At 36.4% G+C, this 19,685-nt stretch overlaps 1 protein-coding gene and 1 pseudogene across 1 annotated transcript; both read left to right on the top strand.

Moving 5' to 3' along the window:
• Positions 1–1,005: 1,005 nt before the first annotated feature.
• LOC146378132 (basement membrane-specific heparan sulfate proteoglycan core protein-like) lies at positions 1,006–10,003 on the top strand. Its single transcript, XM_084943889.1, has 15 exons — positions 1,006–1,098; positions 1,480–1,884; positions 2,112–2,432; positions 2,584–2,841; positions 3,384–3,665; positions 4,050–4,307; positions 4,714–4,995; positions 5,339–5,596; positions 6,136–6,396; positions 6,804–7,061; positions 7,192–7,473; positions 7,554–7,838; positions 7,994–8,099; positions 8,214–8,283; positions 8,927–10,003. The coding sequence occupies exons 1-15, from the start codon at positions 1,050–1,052 to the stop codon at positions 8,978–8,980; spliced, it is 3,429 nt and encodes a 1,142-aa protein (XP_084800015.1). The 5' UTR covers positions 1,006–1,049; the 3' UTR covers positions 8,981–10,003.
• On the top strand, positions 9,016–18,254 carry LOC146378131 (sialic acid-binding Ig-like lectin 10; annotated as a pseudogene).
• The last annotated feature ends 1,431 nt before the right edge of the window (positions 18,255–19,685 follow it).

The raw sequence follows: 19,685 nt of genomic DNA, 5'->3' as shown, positions 1-19,685 counted from the left end.
TTTGGTTGCTTAATGGAAGACAGCCCATCAATTATCCTACCACAGGATAGCACAACACACAGTAGATTGTATACACATGCTAAATATGGTGAATTAACTTAAGTGAATTTATTCTGTGAAAAAAGTTTAAATGCTTTCTCACATTATCTTACTTACCATCATTAACAACTTACAGGAGCAAGTACTGCATTTGTGTAGTATTTGTGAAGTGTGTATCAAGAAAAATGTTCATAAAAATGTTCCTTTAAGTTTGTGTGTGCTTTTCCCATAGTTTTTATATACTGTACATACTATATGTAAAAATGTATACTTCAGTGACATTGATTGACATCCTAAAAATAAAACATTTTGAAATATCACACAAGTAAAAAAAAAAAGTCCTTTCACACACTCTAGTTAGTTTGAATGTCTGTGTTTTGCAATGATTGCCCTGTAAAAGGTTGGAAAGCCAGTCGGTAAAGTTCATTGGTGTGACGAGAAACTTCCTGAAATTGTGCTACAAAACGAGGGAAAAAAACAGAAAAGAGAGAGGCGAGAAACAGAAACTTACATTTAAGTAGTCAGCGGACATCAGTGAGGAGACAGAAGAAGGCAAAACCGGTAAGAAAAAATTTAATGTGTTTTAAAATATCTTTTTAAATACAAAAAAGAAAATCTATTTTTTTTTTTTACATCAATAGCAGTTCTGGTAAAATAAAAATACCATTATGCATAGATCATATGGATGATATAATGCTGCTCTGTTATATGGCAGGTATTTTACATTTATTGTATAAGTGTTGCTGAACCACTGTAAGAACATTTTTATTCATCAAGTAATGTTTCAGGATGGATGACACAAAGATTATTACTTTTTAAGGTAGTGGTGAGTGGTGTAATCACAGGTGTGGGTAACATATAGACAAACAGGAGCAAATAACTGATCACGTTTAATCGATCTGAATTGTTGAATTTGATTTTTGTTTTTATTCCTGCATATTTACGGCATCATCTATATTAGTTATTCTAAGAAGACAGAGACTGAATCTGTTGAGCATCGGGCATCAAGGATGTTTGTTCTCATCTGGGCAACTCTGCTTTTCAGCAGTGCTGAAACAGGTTTGTGTCTACTTTGTTATCAACCTGTAATTCAGCCAACATATATATTTCTTTCATAAATTTTCAAGTGAAACTGTTTTTCTAACATACAAATCATTATTTATTCTACCAAGACTTTATCATAAGTTAGTAGTGTTACTGTTATCTGTCTACCTTATCTGTCTACCTATCTACCTTTATGCCATTTTATATAAATCTTTGTAACAAAACTTACTACAGGCTAAGAAATATGTAAAATTCTGATTGTTGTATATACTACACACAAACAAGCAACATATGTAAAACAGGAAAGCTATTGAAGTATATTTATTAAAAATCGTATTTATTGCTATAAACAAAATATTCTCTGTCACTATGTGTATCTCCCTGTTTGTGCCTCAGCCTGGGGACGACAACACTGTGTTGGAAGATACTGTGTGACTCTCAGTGAGCAAGAACTAACAGCAGAGGCTGGACTCTGTGTTGTGATCCCATGTTCTTTCACTACTGCTGATGAGTTTACACCCAAACATACAGTTTGGTACAAATGTGAAGCATCTCAACACAGCTGCAGCGATGCTGACATAATATTTCACAGCAACAAAAACACAGACAAAAAAGCTCAGGCTGCGTTTGAAGGACGAGTCTCACGTTTGGAGCCTGATGTGACTCAAAAAAACTGCAGCATCATCATTAATGATCTCAAAGAGTCTGATTCAGGATCATATCAGCTCAGAGTTACTGGTGTACTGAATGGAAAACAAGATGGATTCACATTCATTCCTAGAGTAACTGTCTCTGTTAAAGGTATGAAAGCTATTCCAAGAAGAATAATGCTGATTTTAGATACTGTCTTGTGAAACCTCATATTTAGTATTTTTACAATCTTAAATGAAGTATTATTTAATTTCGGGAATTGGTTGATCCTCTGTGGAAATCTAATAGGAGCTGCAGTAGATCCAACTAGTGGCCAGCAAAATATTCCTTTCATCAAGGCTAAATTTGATTCCACTAATGCCCAATACTTCTATTAGGTCTTAATCAGAAGCCCACAGTAATGATTCCCACACTGACAGAGGGACAGCAGGCCACACTGACCTGCACTGCTCCTGGTCTCTGCTCTGGATCTGTTCCTCAAATCACCTGGACATGGAGAGGAGCAGGAGGGACTGAATCTTACATTAAAGGAAACAGCACTGCGTTTAAGACTGAGAGTCTGACTCCTTTCACACAAAGACATGTGTCAACTTTGACCTTTAACCCTTCATCTGAAAACCACAACACCAATGTGACCTGTAAAGTACACTTCATTGGCAAAATAATGAAAGAAGAGACTTCGAGTTTGAATGTGAACTGTAAGTACTTTTATAGTATTAAACTAGCTTTTTTTTTTCCTTTTTTCTGAAATCTGTTGAGTTTTGCAGTGTCAGCTGCATTCTTCTAGCAAGAAAGTCAGAAAGTTAGGGAAACTACATGATTGTGTAATTTATATTTTTTGTCTCATAGATATGAAAAAAGTTCAAATTACTGGCATCACAACTGTTAAAGAGGGAGACAATCTGAATCTGACCTGCAGTGCTGAAAGTTTCCCTCCATCTCTGATTTTATGGTCTAAACTTGGTTCTGTCACAAACCTGCACAATGACACTGGATCAGCCAAACTTGCCATCCAGAATGTGACAACAGAACATTCTGGACAGTACATCTGTACAGCAACACATCTGGACACAACTATGACTTCTTATGTCAATGTGACTGTGACTTGTAAGTAGGCATTGTCGTTTTTTATTAATGTCTTGATGCATGCTCAATCATGAATTGTTCACTGAAGGAACGATGGGCTGGGAGGTCAGTTCCTTGATCAAAAATGCAAATTCTCATTAATTATCAAGGAACTGACCTCCCAGCCCATTGTTCCTTCAGTGGTGCTAGTTTCAGTCATTATGCAAATGTACTGTTTATAAAATTGGGGAAACCTGAATCCAGCTGAGACTGAAGAAGTCACTTGGATGAGTGATGAAACGTTTCTCCCACTGAAAACGCTACATCCAAATGAACAAAATCAACTTTTGGGGAGTCTTTATTAATCTTGTATTTGACAGCCATTCTAAACTTCTTTTGACATTCTACAGAAACCAATTTGCTGAATTTTGGCACTTTGCTCAGGGAATATATATAATGTTACACATGTAACACATCAACCTACTTTAGCAGCTTTTACTGCAGAACTGCATATTGTGTGTCATCACCATGATCTATGCAGTGTTAATTTCTCCATATTTAAAAGATTTAAATACACTCCACAGATAAAAGGAAACCTCGGATCATTGGGAATACAACAATCAGGGAGGGAGATGTTCTGAATTTGACCTGCAGTGTTGAAAGTTTCCCTCCATCTCTGGTCATGTGGTCTAAACCTACTTCTAACCCAAGCCGACACAATGAAATCTACACTGACGCGCACAGTGACACTGGATCAGCTACAGTTGTCATCCCAAATGTGACAGTAGAACAGTCTGGACAGTACATCTGTACAGCAACACATCTGGACACAACTGTGACCTCTTATGTCAATGTGACTGTGACTTGTAAGTAGACATTACCAGTCTCATTAATCTCAAGATATATGAATATGATATAAAATGTCTTATTATGAGGCTGGATCACTACAGGCTACCATAACAGCTACATTCCATTTTAATATTGATTCTTAAAATGAATTAAACATCATGGAGATGAAACATCATTCTTCCTTCTCTGGTGATTTGATGATTAGAGTGGTGAGCACTGGTGGGGGAAATAAAAGCAAAACATGCCAACCAGTTAAATACCTGCACAACATGTAGAATCCCTGACTGTTCTGTGTGGACCAGGTTTCCTTTATTTTCTTATGGTTTTTTTGTGTTTGGTTCGTTCTTAATAATTCTTTGAGCTGTTTCCTCTCCTGAATAAAATGCTGGCATGCTCCACAGACACAAGAAAACCACAGATCATTGGAAACGCAACTGTGAAGGAGGCAGATATCCTGAATCTGACCTGCAGTGTTGAAAGTTTCCCTCCATCTGTGATTGTGTGGTCTAAACTTGGTTCCAACACAAACCTGCACAGTGACACTGGATCAGCCAAACTTGCCATCCTGAATGTGACAACAGAAGATTCTGGACAGTACATCTGTACAGCTAAATATATGAACACTACCCTTAAGGATAAATTCAACATAACAGTGATATGTAAGTACAAAACCTTGTGTTTTTGGACAGAATATTTATAGTACTGTTCATTTCTTTCTTCCTATCAGGTAACTTTGTGAATCACAAGGAGAACAACAAAGCAAACAATGCAGTCACTATGCAAATGTGCATCTTGTTTCTTTCAGTTTAATGAAGCACAACAATTGTTGCATGTGTATTTGAGAGACATTCTAAATTTCCTTTAACATTCTACAGTAACTAATTGTATTTCAAGTGCAGCTAAAGTTTGGCACTTTGCTCAGTGAATATACATAATGTTACACATGTCAAACATTAACCTATTTTAGCAGCTTTCACTGCAAAACTGCAGTAGCAGTTTCTCATCACCATGATCTATGGCAGTGTTAATTTCTCCCTCTTTAAAAGATTTAAATACACTTGACAGATAAAAGGAAACCTCAGATCATCGGGAATACAACAATCAGGGAGGGAGATGTTCTGAATTTGACCTGCAGTGTTGAAAGTTTCCCTCCATCTCTGGTCATGTGGTCTAAACCTACTTCTAACCCAAGCCGACACAATGCAACCTACACTGACGCGCACAATGACACTGGATCAGCTACACTTGTTATCGCAAATGTAACAACAGAACAGTCTGGACAGTACATCTGTACAGCAACACATCTGGACACAACTGTGACTTCTAATGTCAATGTGACTGTGACTTGTAAGTAGACATTGCCAGTTTTATTAATCTCAAGATGTATGTATATGATGTAAAAAGCTAATTGTGGAAAAAAAAATAAAATGTCTTATTATGAGGCTGGGTCACTACAGCTACAGTCCATTTTAATATTGATTCTTAAAAAAAACAACACAAACATGGCAGCCAGTTAAATGCCTGCACAGCATCACAGAATTATTATTATTGTTCTGTGTGATCAAAGAACATAAGGACTTTATTTTCTTATGTTTTTGTTTGTTTGGTTGGTTGGTTGGTTCATTCTTAATAATTCTTTTAGTTGTTTTCTCTCTCCTTATCCTGAATAAAATGCTGGTGTGCTCCACAGATACAAGAAAACCTCAGATCATTGGAAACACAACTGTGAAGGAGGGAGATGTCCTGAATCTGACCTGCAGTGTTGAAAGTGTCCCTCCATCCCTGGTTGTGTGGTCTAAACTTGGTTCCAACACAAACCTGCACAATGACACTGGATCAGCTACATTTATCATCTCAAATGCAACAGCAGAACATTCTGGACAGTACATCTGTACAACTAACTATATGGACTATGCCCTGAAGGACAAAGTCAATGTAACAGTGATTTGTAAGTACACAACTTTTTGCTATAAGACAGAACATTTATAATACAGCACAGTTATATTTCCCCCGATCTGGTAACTGAAATTGTGACTGCTAGCATAAAAAATACATAAAGAATAACATGCAGATGATGTGTACATGTGTTCTTTGTAGGTACAGAGTAACAAAAAACAAACAAATGAAAACACAATGCTATGAAATAACATGCAGAACACAAGGAATATTGTGGGGAAAACAACTTTGCAGAGTTTAGAAAACCACAGCAAATGTTGCACGTGTATTTGAGAGCCAGTTGAAACCGCAAATGACATCTGCAAAAATCAAGATGTATTTTCAATGCTGCTGAAATCTGTTTCACTTTGCACTGTCCATGTAATATTATACACGCAGTGTCAGATCAGTTTGTGAATAATATTATCAGTGCCAGTATCAAAAATCGTATTTCTTTTCTTTTCAAAATCTCATTACAAATTTTCACAGAAGGGTTATCTGCCAGTGTTCCTTTCATGGTGCTTATTTAAGTTACTGAAATGTGCTCTGCAGATAAAAGGAAACCTCAGATCATTGGGAATACAACAGTCAAGGAGGGAGATATTCTGAATTTGACCTGCAGTGTTCAAAGTTTCCCTCCATCACTTATTATGTGGAAAAAAATTAATTCCACCACAATTCTTCAGACCAGTGACACTGGATCAGCCAAACTTGCCATCCAGAATGTGACAACAGAAGATTCTGGACAGTACATCTGTACAGCAACACATCTGGACACAACTATGACTTCTTACGTCAATGTGGCTGTAACTTGTAAGTAAACTTTGCCAGTTTCCAGATGTCTGTAATGTATATAAATAATGCTTTTACATCATTGCTAGTCAGATATTTTGGTCTTTGCATTTTACTAGCCATTTTAAAGGATGCAGTATAAATGGTTATCAAATTTCATTACATGAAGATAAAAACTGCTGGTTAAAGTAAAGCAAAAATTAAAAACCAAAAAGTGTTGTATTCTCACAGTGGTCCAACACATGATGTGGTAATAGGCATTGATTCTGCAAGTCTCTTAAAATCTGCTTGAGGGATCAAATATCATTTTTCGTGTTATGATGATTTGGTGACTGTAGTGGGGAGCACTACAGCAGTGATGGGTAAAACCCTGGAATACTGTTGTCACCCTCCATATCTTAAATAAGCAACTGAGCTGTGCTCCACAGATACAAGAAAACCTCAGATCACTGGGAACACAATTATCAAGGAGGGAGACGATCTGAATCTGACCTGCAGTGTTGAAAGTTTCCCTCCATCTCTCATTATGTGGTCTAAATTGACTTCTGTCACAAACCTGCACAACGACACTGGATCAGCTACGCTTGTCATCCCTAATGCAACAGCAGAAGATTCTGGACAGTACATCTGTACAGCTAAATATATGAGTAACACTCTAAAAGAGGAAGTCCATGTAACAGTGATATGTATGTATGCAACTTTTTGCTTTTACTATATGTTTAAATCTGTGATGCCATCTAAACATCTTTGCATATTGACTATTTAGGCAGATTCTCTTGTTGGTGATCATAAAAAAAAAAAAATGTTGTCCCACAGATAAAAGAAAACCTCAGATTATCGGGACTACAACTGTTAAGAAGGGAGATGTTCTGAATTTGACCTGCAGTGCGGAGAGTTTCCCTCCAGCTCTCATCATGTGGAAAAAACGTAGCTCCAACACAAACCTTCTGAGTGGAAATTACACTGACCAGCACAATGGCACTGGATCATCTACACTTGTCATTCATAATGTGACAGCAGAGTATTCTGGACAATATGTCTGCACAGCTAAATATCTGGACACGGCCATTGCTATACATGCCAGTGTGACCGTGACTTGTAAGTGGAACACAATGATCTTGAATCTGAAGTTTATGTACACCTTCCTTTGTTTTATGATTCTAATCATGTGCTTACAGGGTTTTCAGAGACTCAGGATGGCTCTGGATGTGTGCTTCAGTCAGAGGTTTTGACCTGTGTGTGTATCAGTGAAGGGTTTCCTTTACCTACCATCAAATGGCCGCTCCTAAAGAACCACACTGAATATTCTGTCATTACTACGGTCTCTAAACACACAGTCAACAGCACTGTCAGTGTAACTGTAAACAAACATAGCAACAGCACTGTCGAATGTGTGAGTAACAATGGAAATGGAGAGAATAGAGAAAACCTACTGATCCACCTAAACTTGCCTGAAAAATATGGTATGTGTTTTCCATCTAAACACCTTTCACTGCCACTTTCACTTTTTATGTACCACATTTTCTTAATGCAACCTCATTTATAGTTTGTATTTGCTTTATCTAATTCAAAACAACCAGGACCATAATTTTTTATGTTGTTATTTTTTGGAGTGCAGAGCAATCGTCTAATTTAAGGGTGGGATACATGAAAGTCATCATTGGCATTTTGGCTGCAGTACTTCTTTCAGCAATCGTTTGCTGTTTTACCAAAAATTGGTACAGGTAAAGCACTTGCTTTTATAATTATTATTAATATTAGTTAGTTAGTTGTTGTTTTTTTTTCTGTAGATAAATTTGAACATAAATGTACTTCTCTAAAAACATCCCTTTCTATAGAAAAAATCAGAAGACCTCAAGAAATTCAGATGAAACTTTGGAGATGGAGAAACATCAAGATGATAAACTGGTATTTATGTTCATTTGACTTTTTTTTGGTATGATTTTCTACACAAATGCTCAGAATACTCAAGTGTCCATACTCTTACTATACATTCACATATAAAGGGGCCATCCTGCTCCAAGTTTGTACAATGATAAAGTAATTCGGTCTGAGTCAAAACACAATTAGTTGGATCTTTTTACATACACACCCTTTATTTTTAGCGCAATTCAGAGAAGTTGGTTTTGTATAATTGTCCTGAAACACAGACTAACTGCACAATGATGTGTTAGAAAAGGAGTAAGTTATCATGATGCAATTTTGGAGTAAATTTGACTCTTGCTGAGTCTGAGAAGAAATGACTCTGTTTAGGCATCAATGCCCTCTAAACACCAAACAGACAGAATACACAGACATTTAGTTGCTGTTCAATCAATGATACTAAAAAGACACAAAAAGAAGTAGGTTGGTATAAGAGTGACAAAAGTGACACAGCACTATACACAATAAACACAATGATATGAATGAACAACATAGGTTATTAGTTTTGCCATAAACAGTTGATGAACAGGTCACTGATGTTTAAGCATGAATGTAGCTTCTAAGTTGGTTAACTCAGTGCAAATACTTGCAACATGCTGACAGTTAATTTTTCCCTGTTGAAAAGCAGCAGTGCCAGGAAAGCAGCAAAGAGGCAAGAGAGGACAAAGACGGAGTTTGCTGAAATCAAAAAAGCAGTAAAAGCAGAACAGGTAGAAGATGCTCGAGAAGGAAAGTGAAATGTTGGAGGCCAAAGAAGAGAAGGAGATGGAGTTGGAGATGAAACATTGTCAACCAGAAAAAGAGGAAGGAGAAGATGAAGCTGTGTACTCCACTGTGAATGATCCCAGTTATTCTACTGTCACTGTGTCTTTTTTCTTTAAATAACCCAAATAAAGTTCTCTGCAGGTAGTTAGACACTTCATTAAGACACTGAAGTGTATATGTAAGATCCCAAGAACCACCTCAATGATCTGTGCCCTAAGATATAATGCGGTTTTCTTTTACATGTTTTATTTGACAAGAATAAATCTATACTTAAAATCTAGTCAGAAAAAAATAACTTTGTAGGGCTAATATGATTCCTTTTTAAAAATGTTATTTAAGACTTAGCCTACAGTAAACATTTAGATTTTTTTAATATTACAAAATCTTGACATATATGTTGGTGACAATACAGTGTCCAGACAAAGACCATATACTTAAGATTGTAAGTGTCTTTATCCAAAAAAAAAGAAAAAAAGAAAAATCAATTAAACATTCTAGAAAAGTGTGACCTATACTTTTGGTGGTTTGAGTTGATTTTTAATGGTCTCTGCTCATTTTCATTTATTATTCTTTGTTGTTTTGCTAACAAAATAAGACCTTTTTGCTTTCTTTGGCCATTCATTGTGCTCACCAGAAAGTGGCAGAGTAAACCCATTACCACTGTGAAATTCAAGTAGATGGTGTGGTCTGTTATCACTGGTGCTGCCTGGCTGCAGATTTTGTATTTTGCCTGGTCTTGTATGATGCATTAATAAAAGTGAGTATTTTATACATCTCTAATTCTGCCCAATGCTCTGAATGGTGCATCACAAGCAGGTTTCTATATCATAACATGAAATAGAGCTTTAATTTCAACCTTGAAAATTTCAGTATATTTTCATCATTGTTTAGACACTGGGTTAAAATAAAATTCCCACTCATGGTATCTACAATTGTGAAATGTTAACACAACAAAAAATTATCACACTGTAAAGCAAATCTTAGCATGATCTGGTCAGATACAGTGTTTCAGATTTGTAATTAAGTTATAGAAATTGAATCATAATCAATAGCAGTACACTCACACACCAAAAATTAGGGCATTAGAGTACCTTACATTTTTGGCGATACTGGCCCTCTACTTACTTGGTCACACAACATGACAATGAGCAGTTGTTAAAATTGAAAAAATGTGATGCAAAAAGGAAGCAGAGAAAAAATCACATTCAAAGCAAAAGTTGTGGCTTACAGCAAAAACCAAGATGTAATGAATGGTCACCATTTCACCCTCTTCACAGTTTCAACACCTCTCAGCAAGTAGAAAGTGTTCACCTATAATTTGGTGTCTTCCATACAAGCTATGGCTGAAGTTGTCAACCTCTGCTAGCAACCAAAGTAACCACAGTGAGGTTATCAGAGCAGCAATATCTGTGAACAGTTTCACTTAGTGATGGAAATATCAACCATATCAGACAACATGACCCAGAGTCATAAAACTACAGTAAAGCAGGGGGAAAAGCCCCAAGAAGGAAAAGTGATGTTGTGTTACAGTTTTAAGGCAGAGGAGGGTGGGAATGGTAAAATGCAATAAAAAGCTCGCTTCGGACTTCCCACTGCGAGCACTTACATGAAACCTTGTATTGGATGAATTTGCTCCCTTGCAAGAATAAACACTCCAGTTCTTGACTGTTGTTCATTTTTCTTAATTTGTATTCTGACATAGCACAATGTTGATAATTTGTTGAGCTGACCCTTTGAAATAAGATAATAGTGTAACTTATACGTTATTATGAAACTTTGCACTTTCCTTTCCTTTATTCATACTTTTCATTAGACAACACAGCAGTAGCTGAACATACAAAGATACACTGTCAATTTGAATTGGAATCTTATGGCAAATGGAGTGCTTCTCTTGACCACTGCTAATGTATTTATGTGTGTGAATGTCATCTTTATATATTCCATCAATATTTTGTGTTTTAAAGGTTCTATAGTGGCTCCTTTGAAGACCCAGGCTTTCTTTTTCCTGCTCAAGAAACCCAAGGCCAAAGAGGGAACACAAGCATCTGTTGTAGCTGAAACAGAGTTTTATACCAGTTTGGAAAACTGAAACTGAGTTTAATCAAATTCAAATTAAATCAGATTTCTTTTTGGATTTTGATTCATTTGATTTTCGATGACAAGAAAAACACGTTTGCTGTCAGATGTGCTTCAGAGATGAGAGCCAGTTCACCCCGAGCACATCTGACAGACATGAAAGGGTCTAGAAAGCCGTGAAGAATGTTATATTGTACCTGTAACATTTTTCAGCGTGTCCGGTTTGGCAGTGGTTTCATGCAGTTAGATTATGCAGGAGGATGAAGGAATTGATACGTGCCCACCAAGCTCTCCTAACTTAAATCCAACAGAACACCGTCGGGACATTACATTTTGGTCCATCCAATTCCACCAAATTGTACCTCACACTGTGCAGGAAATCAGAGATGCCCTGCTCCAGATTTGGGAGGACACCCCCCAGCGTCATCTCATTAGGAGCATGCCCTGACATGGTCAGGTAAGCATACAAACATGTGAAGTCCATACAAACTACTAAGTACCATTTGAAGTTGCTCTAATGAAATGTTGTCAGATTAGCCTGTTGCATAATTTTTTCACTTTGATTTTCAGGTGTCTGTGAATTCAACCCTCCGTAAGTTAAAAATTTTCATTTCCATCAACTGATGTGGCATCCTTTCATTCCTAACATATTACCCTAGGATTACTACAGAAACTCATACAGGACACTAGCCTGTAAAAAGAATTTTCTGTCTATGGTCTCGGCAGATTGAGGGAGCCTTGACACTTTCTAGAAGGTGTCATTCTACCCCCCCCCCCCTATGAAAGACATCAGATCATTTGTTAATTTGACAGACTGCCCAGTCTTAAGGAATCTGTCTCAACTTACTGAACTGGCCATAACCAGGAATCCGTAAATCCAGGTCTGAAGTTATTTGAATCATGCTTATAACACAGATGTGCTGAAGAATGTTTCCGTGCCAGAATGTTTTGGGTGTTAATGTCGCCTTCAGACATGAGCATCTCTGTCTGATCTGTGGTAAATTAGTCAACCTTGTATGAATTTGGTTTTTGATAGTTACATTCAGTTATTATTGTGTCTGGTTTACTTCCTAGTTAGCTTCCTGCCATTCCTCCCACACTGCCTTAGAAACCCATGATTCCTTCTGGAGTCTAAGTGCTGTAGTAGCACATCAACAGCAGTCAGGTTTTGGGATTCTCTTTGGAAAAAAAAAACTTATTGGAAACTCACCTGCCTGCCTACTGTTTTTTGATTCATACGGTTTATGAGACATTTGAGTTTGCTAGACCTGAAAAATAAAAGACACTAAAAAAGAGAAAAAAAAAAGAGAAAGACTGATGCAGAATATGGAGGTTTATAGAAGACCTGAAAATTTAAGTATTTGTTCACTGAAGTAAGAGTTAAAGCACCACACACCACACAATGTTGCAACTCAAGTAGACTGCAAACGAGAGGTTTCCATAGAGACAGAAGGCACAACAGTGCCTTAGTAAGAATAGTAAAGATACCACAGAATATAAATAGATAAAGAAAAAAATCTAAATATGCAGAAGTGTTGCAGAGAGGCTGTATGTGGCTGAAAAACGGAAATGCTGTGAGAGTTTATTTTAAATCCTTTAAGCTGTTTAATGTCTTCAATGTGCCTCAAGAATCCTTTCTAATGTGACTTTTTAATTTTAATACATGCAGCCATTAACAAAGCTTGTTTATTGCTGTACGTGTTGTACTATGTTGAAGTGACGTAAAAATGAGCGAAATGTCTCATGAAAAACTGAATTAAGTACTTCTGCTGGTGTGTCAAATTCTCAAGTTAAGATACGGGTTTTTACCAAAAATAAATAAATAAATAATAATAATGAATATATATATAAGATATTTAGTGTAACAGAAGATGCTATATTTATGAAAGCCAGTTTGTAAAAATCAATAGTGTCTGAGAAGAATTTAGTTGCAAAATGAGGAAGAAATAGAGATGAGGAAGTGAAACCTGAGATTAAAAAGTCAGCAGAGATCATTGTGCAGAGAAGACTGATGAACAGCAAATACACTGAGGTAAAAAATGTGTAAAATATATTCAAAATGTCTTTTAAAACTCTTAATGAACACTGTTTCCAAATGTCTTTCACTGTTGATAAAAGTAGGAGCCGACTCAGTGCTGGGAAATGAAAAAAAAGGCTGGATGATTAAAGATCGTTATGCATTCATTATGCACTGTGAAATAAGTGAGCATGTGACATCCTTTAGAGACATTTCTGGACATTTACTTCATATGCTGTATGTTTGTCTGTGGAGGGAGAAACTGAATGTGCCAAGGATCAAATTAAGATGTTGGTTCTGATCTGGTCAGCTGTGCTTTTCTCTGTGACGGGCAGTGATGTTGACACAGGTTTGTAACCTCTTTACAATTTTATAATTCTGCATATAATAAATAATCTTCCAACATTTGAATGTAACACTGTTTTTTTTTTGGACATACATCCAGGTTATAAATATTTCTTCTTATCTGTTGACTCGTGGTGTCATTTAAAAAAAATTGTGCACACACAGTAAATGCTAATGTAAAAAAGCAACAACTTGCAAACAGATTGCAAACAAAACATAAAAACAGCAAAGGCCAATGCAGTCTCAAGAAACAAATTCATCTTTGCTTGCCTAAAACTAAAGTCTGTTTATTTTATCTTCTCCTTTACATTTGCAGGTGATTCAGAAATGAGAAATCCACACTGTGACAGAGAATACTGCGTCACTCTTAATGTGAGAAAGCTGACAGCAGAGGCTGGACTCTGTGTTGTGATCCTGTGTTCTTTCAAGACTGCTGAAGGCTTTGAAACCCAACATATAGTGTGGTATAAATGTGAAGCATCAGAAGCAGGATGTGATCGTCCTGTCATGATATTTCACACCAACAAAAGCACTGATGTTCAACCTGAGTTTGAAGGACGAGTGTCACTTATCGAGCATGTCATTCAGAACAACTGCAGCATCATCATCAATGATCTCAAAAAGTCTGATTCTGGATCATATCAGCTCAGAGTTATTGGTGAACTGAATAGGAAGACAGATGCATTTACATTTATTCCTAAAGTTAATGTCTCTGTTAAAGGTATGAAAAGCTAGATCAAAAACAATCGTGTAGGAAATTGAAATGTAGTTCAACATACTTGTGTTTTATTGTATCTGTGAAACATTTTGCACATTTGCTGACTCTTGTATGCAGCTTATAGGAAGTGCAACAATTCCCGATAAACATCTACTTAAATTTCTGGAGTTTTTTTCCTCTTTTAATTCAAGTTCATTTGATTCCACTAATGTACTGTGTTCCCATTACGTCTTAAACAAAAACCCACAGTAATGATTCCCACACTGACAGAGGGAGGGACAGCAGGCCACTCTGACCTGCACTGCTCCTGGTCTCTGCTCTGGATCTGTTCCTCAAATCACCTGGACATGGAGAGGAGCAGGAGGGACTGAATCTTACATAGCAGGGAACAGTACTGATTATAAGACAGAGAATCTGACAGCTTTCACACAGAGTCATGTCTCAACTTTGACCTTTAATGCTTTGGCTAAACACCACAACTCTAATATCACCTGCAAGATCAGCTTTACAGATAAAACAACTACAGAGGGGAGTTCAACTTTGACTGTGAACTGTGAGTATTTCTAAATCTAAATATTTCTATCTAAAATATTCAGAATGCTATTGAATGTTATAGTGCTTTTGAAAAAAACTCAGGAAGTTATATGGAATTTGTCCTTTGTCACATAGACGTGAAGAAAATTAAAATCACTAAGGATACAAGTGTGAAGGAGGGTGAAGCTCTGAATCTGACCTGCAGTGTAGAAAGTTTTCCCCCATCTCTGATTATCTGGTCTAAACATAGTTCCAACACGAGCCTGCACAATGACACTGGATCAGCAACGCTCTCCATGCTGAATATGACAACGAAAGATAGTAAATAAATTACTAAAATGTGTTTTACACATAAAAGGAAGCCTCAAATCATTGGAAATACAACCGTTAAACTGGGAGATGTTCTGAATCTGACCTGCAGTGTTGAAAGCTTCCCTCCAGCTCTTATAGTCTGGAGAAGTACCAACACAAACCTTCTGACTAAAACTTACCCTGATCTGCACAATGACACTGGATCAGCTACACTTGTCATTCAGAATGTGACAGCAGAACATTCTGGACAGTACATCTGTGCAACCAAACATCTGCACACAACTGTGACTTCATATGTCAACGTGACCGTGACATGTAAGTAGACGGCACTGATCTTAAATCAGAATGTCATCCTTACACTAAAACCAATGCTTCACTTGTTTAATGATCCTAAACATGCGTTTACAGGGTTTTCAAAAATAGTGAATGGCTCTGGATGTGTGCTTCAGTCAGAGGTTTTGACCTGTGTGTGTATCAGTGAAGGGTTTCCTTTACCTACTGTCAAATGGCCATTTCTGAAGAACCGTACTGATTACTCTGTCTTTACCACTGTGTCAAACCACACAGTAAACAGCACAGTCAGTTTAACTGTGAAAAACAATGGCAGCACTACTTTAGAATGTGTCAGCAACAATGGAATGGGGGAAGCAAAAGAAAGTCTCACAATCCAAAAAAACTTGCCAGACAATAATAGTAAGTATTTCCAACCAAACATTTTTGAACACCAATTTAACCTCTTAGGACCACATTTGTTAATGCAATCTTTGTAAAAAGACAATCTTCAAACACACATTTGCAGTATGCATTTTAAGCAACATGGAACCAACTTTATTCCTTTTTAAATTCACTTCAATTCACAGGTTTTAGGCTGGAATACCTGAACGTCATCATTGTCTTTTTCACTGGGGCAGTTCTTGCAACAATCATTTGCTGTTTAGCCAAAAATTGCTACAGGTAAGGCTACAGGTGTGTAATTATTATTAGGTTTTCTCTGTAGAGGAATTTGAACATGAATTTGTCTCTCTGTCTTTTTCTTCAGAAAAAAACAGAACATTCAAAAATTGAGAAATTCAGATGAGATTTTGGAGATGGAGACACATCGAAATAAACTGGTATTAATTCATCAGACATTTTTTGATTTACTTGTCAAAATACGAGTTTCTGCACAAATTTTGATGTCTTTGAAGCATCCATAGTTTACTTGTTTACATTTTACTGAAAGTTCCCACATAAAGGTTCTGCAAGAAAGTGGTTCAGATTAAGATTAGCCTAAATAACAAGATTATTTTTGATTTTTTTTAATTAACTCCTTGTATACAGTGGTGTGAAAAAGTGGTTGCCCCAGTTTCCTATTTTATTTGTATGTTTGTCACAGTTAAATATTTCAGATTATAAAACAACTTTAGATATTAGACAAAGAAAAAAAGTCAACACAAAAGGCAGTTTAGTTAGGCCACTCCTAAGTCTTCAGTTTGTTTTTCCTAAGCCATTCAGAGGTGGACTTGCTGGTGTGTTTTGGATCACTGGCAAAACAGTTTTTTCCCCTTTATGCTCATTTACTCAACACTGGTTTTCACCTTGGAACTCTCTCATGGATGCCATTTTTGCCCAGTCTCTTGTTTATGGTTGCATCACTGAACTTAACTGAGGCAAGTGAGGCCTGCAGTTCTTTGGATATTGTTCTGGGGTCTTTAATGACCTCTTGGATGAGTTTTCACAATTTCGTTTTTAGGGCAATTTTGGTCAGCCGGCCACTCCAGATCACCACTATTCCATGTTTTTGCCATTTGTGGATAATGCCTCTCACTGAGGTTAGCATGGATTCCCACAGATTTAGAAATGTCTTTATAACCTTTTCCAGACTGACACATCTCAATTACATTGTTTCTTAACTGTTGCTGAATTTCCTTGTATTGCAATATGAGGTATACTCAACTTTGTCCGGCAGGTCCTATTTACAGTAAGTAATTTCTTGATTGAAAATAGGTGTGGTGGTAATCAGGCCTGGGTGTGGCGGTAGAAATTGAACTCAGCTTTCAAAAGATGAGATGCACCACCATAACTTTTTCATAAAGGGCCATGTAGCTTTGGATTTCTTCCCTCTTAATAATGTATACTGTCATTTAGAAAATACATTTTGTGTTCAGTTGTGTTATCTTTGTCTAATATTTAAATTTGTTTGATTATCTGAAACATTTAATTGTAACAAACACTTTTTCACACCACTGTGTGCACTTTAAAGTGGATATGAAACACCACATGTATAAAGGTTAATTTAAATCATGGAATCCTGCTCTCAAAAACTGACATAGATGGGATACTGTCTGCGAAGGTGGACTTTTTTAAAAGTTAAAGATAATAGAACTTGTTTAGCACAGTCTTGTGTCAGTAGAGAAAGTGATATGACTGGGCTAGTTGGTATGTTTTGGTCAGTAGCCTTACATTAGTTTATGTTAACTAACTAATAACAAAAAAAATAACATTGTGGTAAGTAATGACTCTAAAACTAAAAATCTGTTTAAGGGGGTCATCTTTATACTGTCCCTGGCTGCAACAATGAATTTTATCATAAGAAACCAAGGATCTAATGTCCACTTTCACTGTCTCTCTTTAGCAGTAATTGGAATTGAAGTGTAAATCTATGCAATATTAATTTCATGCATAAAGGGACACCATGAGTTTTAGCTGAGAGTATGTAGTGTTTCAAATCGTTGTCATGGATGTTTTGTTTTTTTTAAGTACATTGTAAGCGATTGCAATAAATTAAGCTTCAGTTCTTTCATCAAGCTGATTGTCGGGGCATAAAAAGAAAAATAACCCAGCATGAAAAAATGTAAATGTACAAGACAAGATGAGTCTCTTTTCCTTTGTCTTTAACAGGTCTATAATGGTCAAGCATTACAAGACAATCAGACCCTGAGCTCAAACAGTGGGCCAAAGGAAGTGGAGTATGCCAATATTAATTTTTCCCTGCTGAAAAGACACAGTGGCAGGGAGGCAGCAAGGAAGCAAAAGAGCACAAAGACAGACTATGCTGAAATTAAGAAAGTGGTCGAAGAACAATGGGGAGATGATGCTGGGGAGGAAGGAGACATATTGGAGGGACAAGAGAAGAATGTGATAATGGAGCTGAAACAATGTGAACCAGAAAGGGTAGAAGGGCGAGATGAGGCAGTGAATGAAATGTGAAGGATATAACCAATGGAATTTGAGTAATGTTTTGTTATGGAGTTAATTAAAACCATTATTAAGGTATCAGAGTGTCCATTTAGGAGCCCAAGATGGAACTACCTCAGTGATTAATGCTCTCAGATTGGTTTTTGATGCTTTGATTGAGAAGGATAAATATATTGGCATATTGGTCATCCAAAAATATAGTTCTTAAAGCCAATTATAATCCCATTTTGAGCAAATATTAATCAACTGAATTTTTAAGGAAAAGGACAGGTCAGCCTCTCGCTCTCTCAGCTGTTTATCACATTCTAATAATATTAACTATTTGAATTGAGCAAAAAAGAGACAGCATAAATTAAAAGGCATTTAGAATAATGAGTGGGAAGACAAAGACAATATGTTAAAGCTAATATATATTAAAGCTAAGCTTAAATGTCTTTCTTGAAACAATCAAAACTTACCAGAAAAATATAAGCTACCTATTGCATTTTTAATGATATATGCTCAACTTCATTGTTTTTACTCTTTGATTTATTATAAATTCTTTTTTCCCCCCTGGCCATTTTTTACACTCACCAGTTGCAGGCGGAGTAAGCCACATGGCCACCAAGTCAACATCAAACATCCTGGGCATAATATTTGTTAGGCCCCAGGTAACTTTTTATCATGGTCTGATTTTTTTTTTCTTTCTTTGATAATTAGGTGTATCATACAGAAATATGCAAATTATATACATTTATATAGAATTGTTGTATCTAGAGAACACTTTACCTTACTGAAACAATGAAAGGTAATATTTACAATACATAGTTTCACTAAGATCTTTAAAGTGTCTGATATGAAATTAGAAAAAATGAAACAAGTGTCTGTTGATAGCACATCTGTTTTTCTTTGATTCATTTGTTAAACTCATTTCTTTCCAGGATATTTTTGTGGTTGTCTTTTGTTTGATTGATATAGGAACATAGTCATCTTTTTCAGTTAAATCATTTTGTAATAAAGCTGAATTAAATTAACAAATCTTCTCTGTTTGGTTTCTTCCTTTCTTCTGGACTTATTACCCCCCTCATCTATTAGCCATTTTCAAAACTAAGAACCAGACAGGCACTTATTGCCAAATGTTGCAACCATAATAATTAACTCTGCAAATCTCCAGAGATCAATCTGGCTGTTTAGTATTCGCTGGGACTGCTGAGTCAGAGACTAAAATTAAAAACTAAAAAATAGGTGTAGATACATAAAAATCTGAGCTTTCCAATGACTGAACAATGGATCTGGCCAGCCAACTAATAAAGCAGTAAAATTTTTGTTAGGGCTTCCTCACCCACCCTGTTGAGCCATGACTTATACAGCAGCAGCAAGGGCACATCCAGGTAACCTTATTAATTTCCATTTTCATGTGTGACCTAGCACAGCTAATATGGAGGCACAATTAGCAGCGCTTAG

Source organism: Perissodus microlepis, chromosome 11, assembly GCF_051167445.1.
Source record: "Perissodus microlepis isolate ML-2025 ecotype Zambia chromosome 11, ASM5116744v1, whole genome shotgun sequence".
NCBI lineage: Eukaryota > Metazoa > Chordata > Actinopteri > Cichliformes > Cichlidae > Perissodus > Perissodus microlepis.
This window is presented reverse-complemented; position numbering and strand designations above follow the sequence as displayed.

What these genes read in the sequence shown, in the direction of transcription:
- LOC146378132 (XM_084943889.1), top strand. Translation starts at nt 1,050, where the DNA reads ATGTTTGTTCTCATCTGGGCAACTCTGCTTTTCAGCAGTGCTGAAACA. An exon ending in ATTCAACATAACAGTGATAT is followed by an intron (nt 4,308 to 4,713) that starts GTAAGTACAAAA and finishes TACACTTGACAG; the next exon opens with ATAAAAGGAAACCTCAGATC. An exon ending in TGCCAGTGTGACCGTGACTT is followed by an intron (nt 7,474 to 7,553) that starts GTAAGTGGAACA and finishes ATGTGCTTACAG; the next exon opens with GGTTTTCAGAGACTCAGGAT.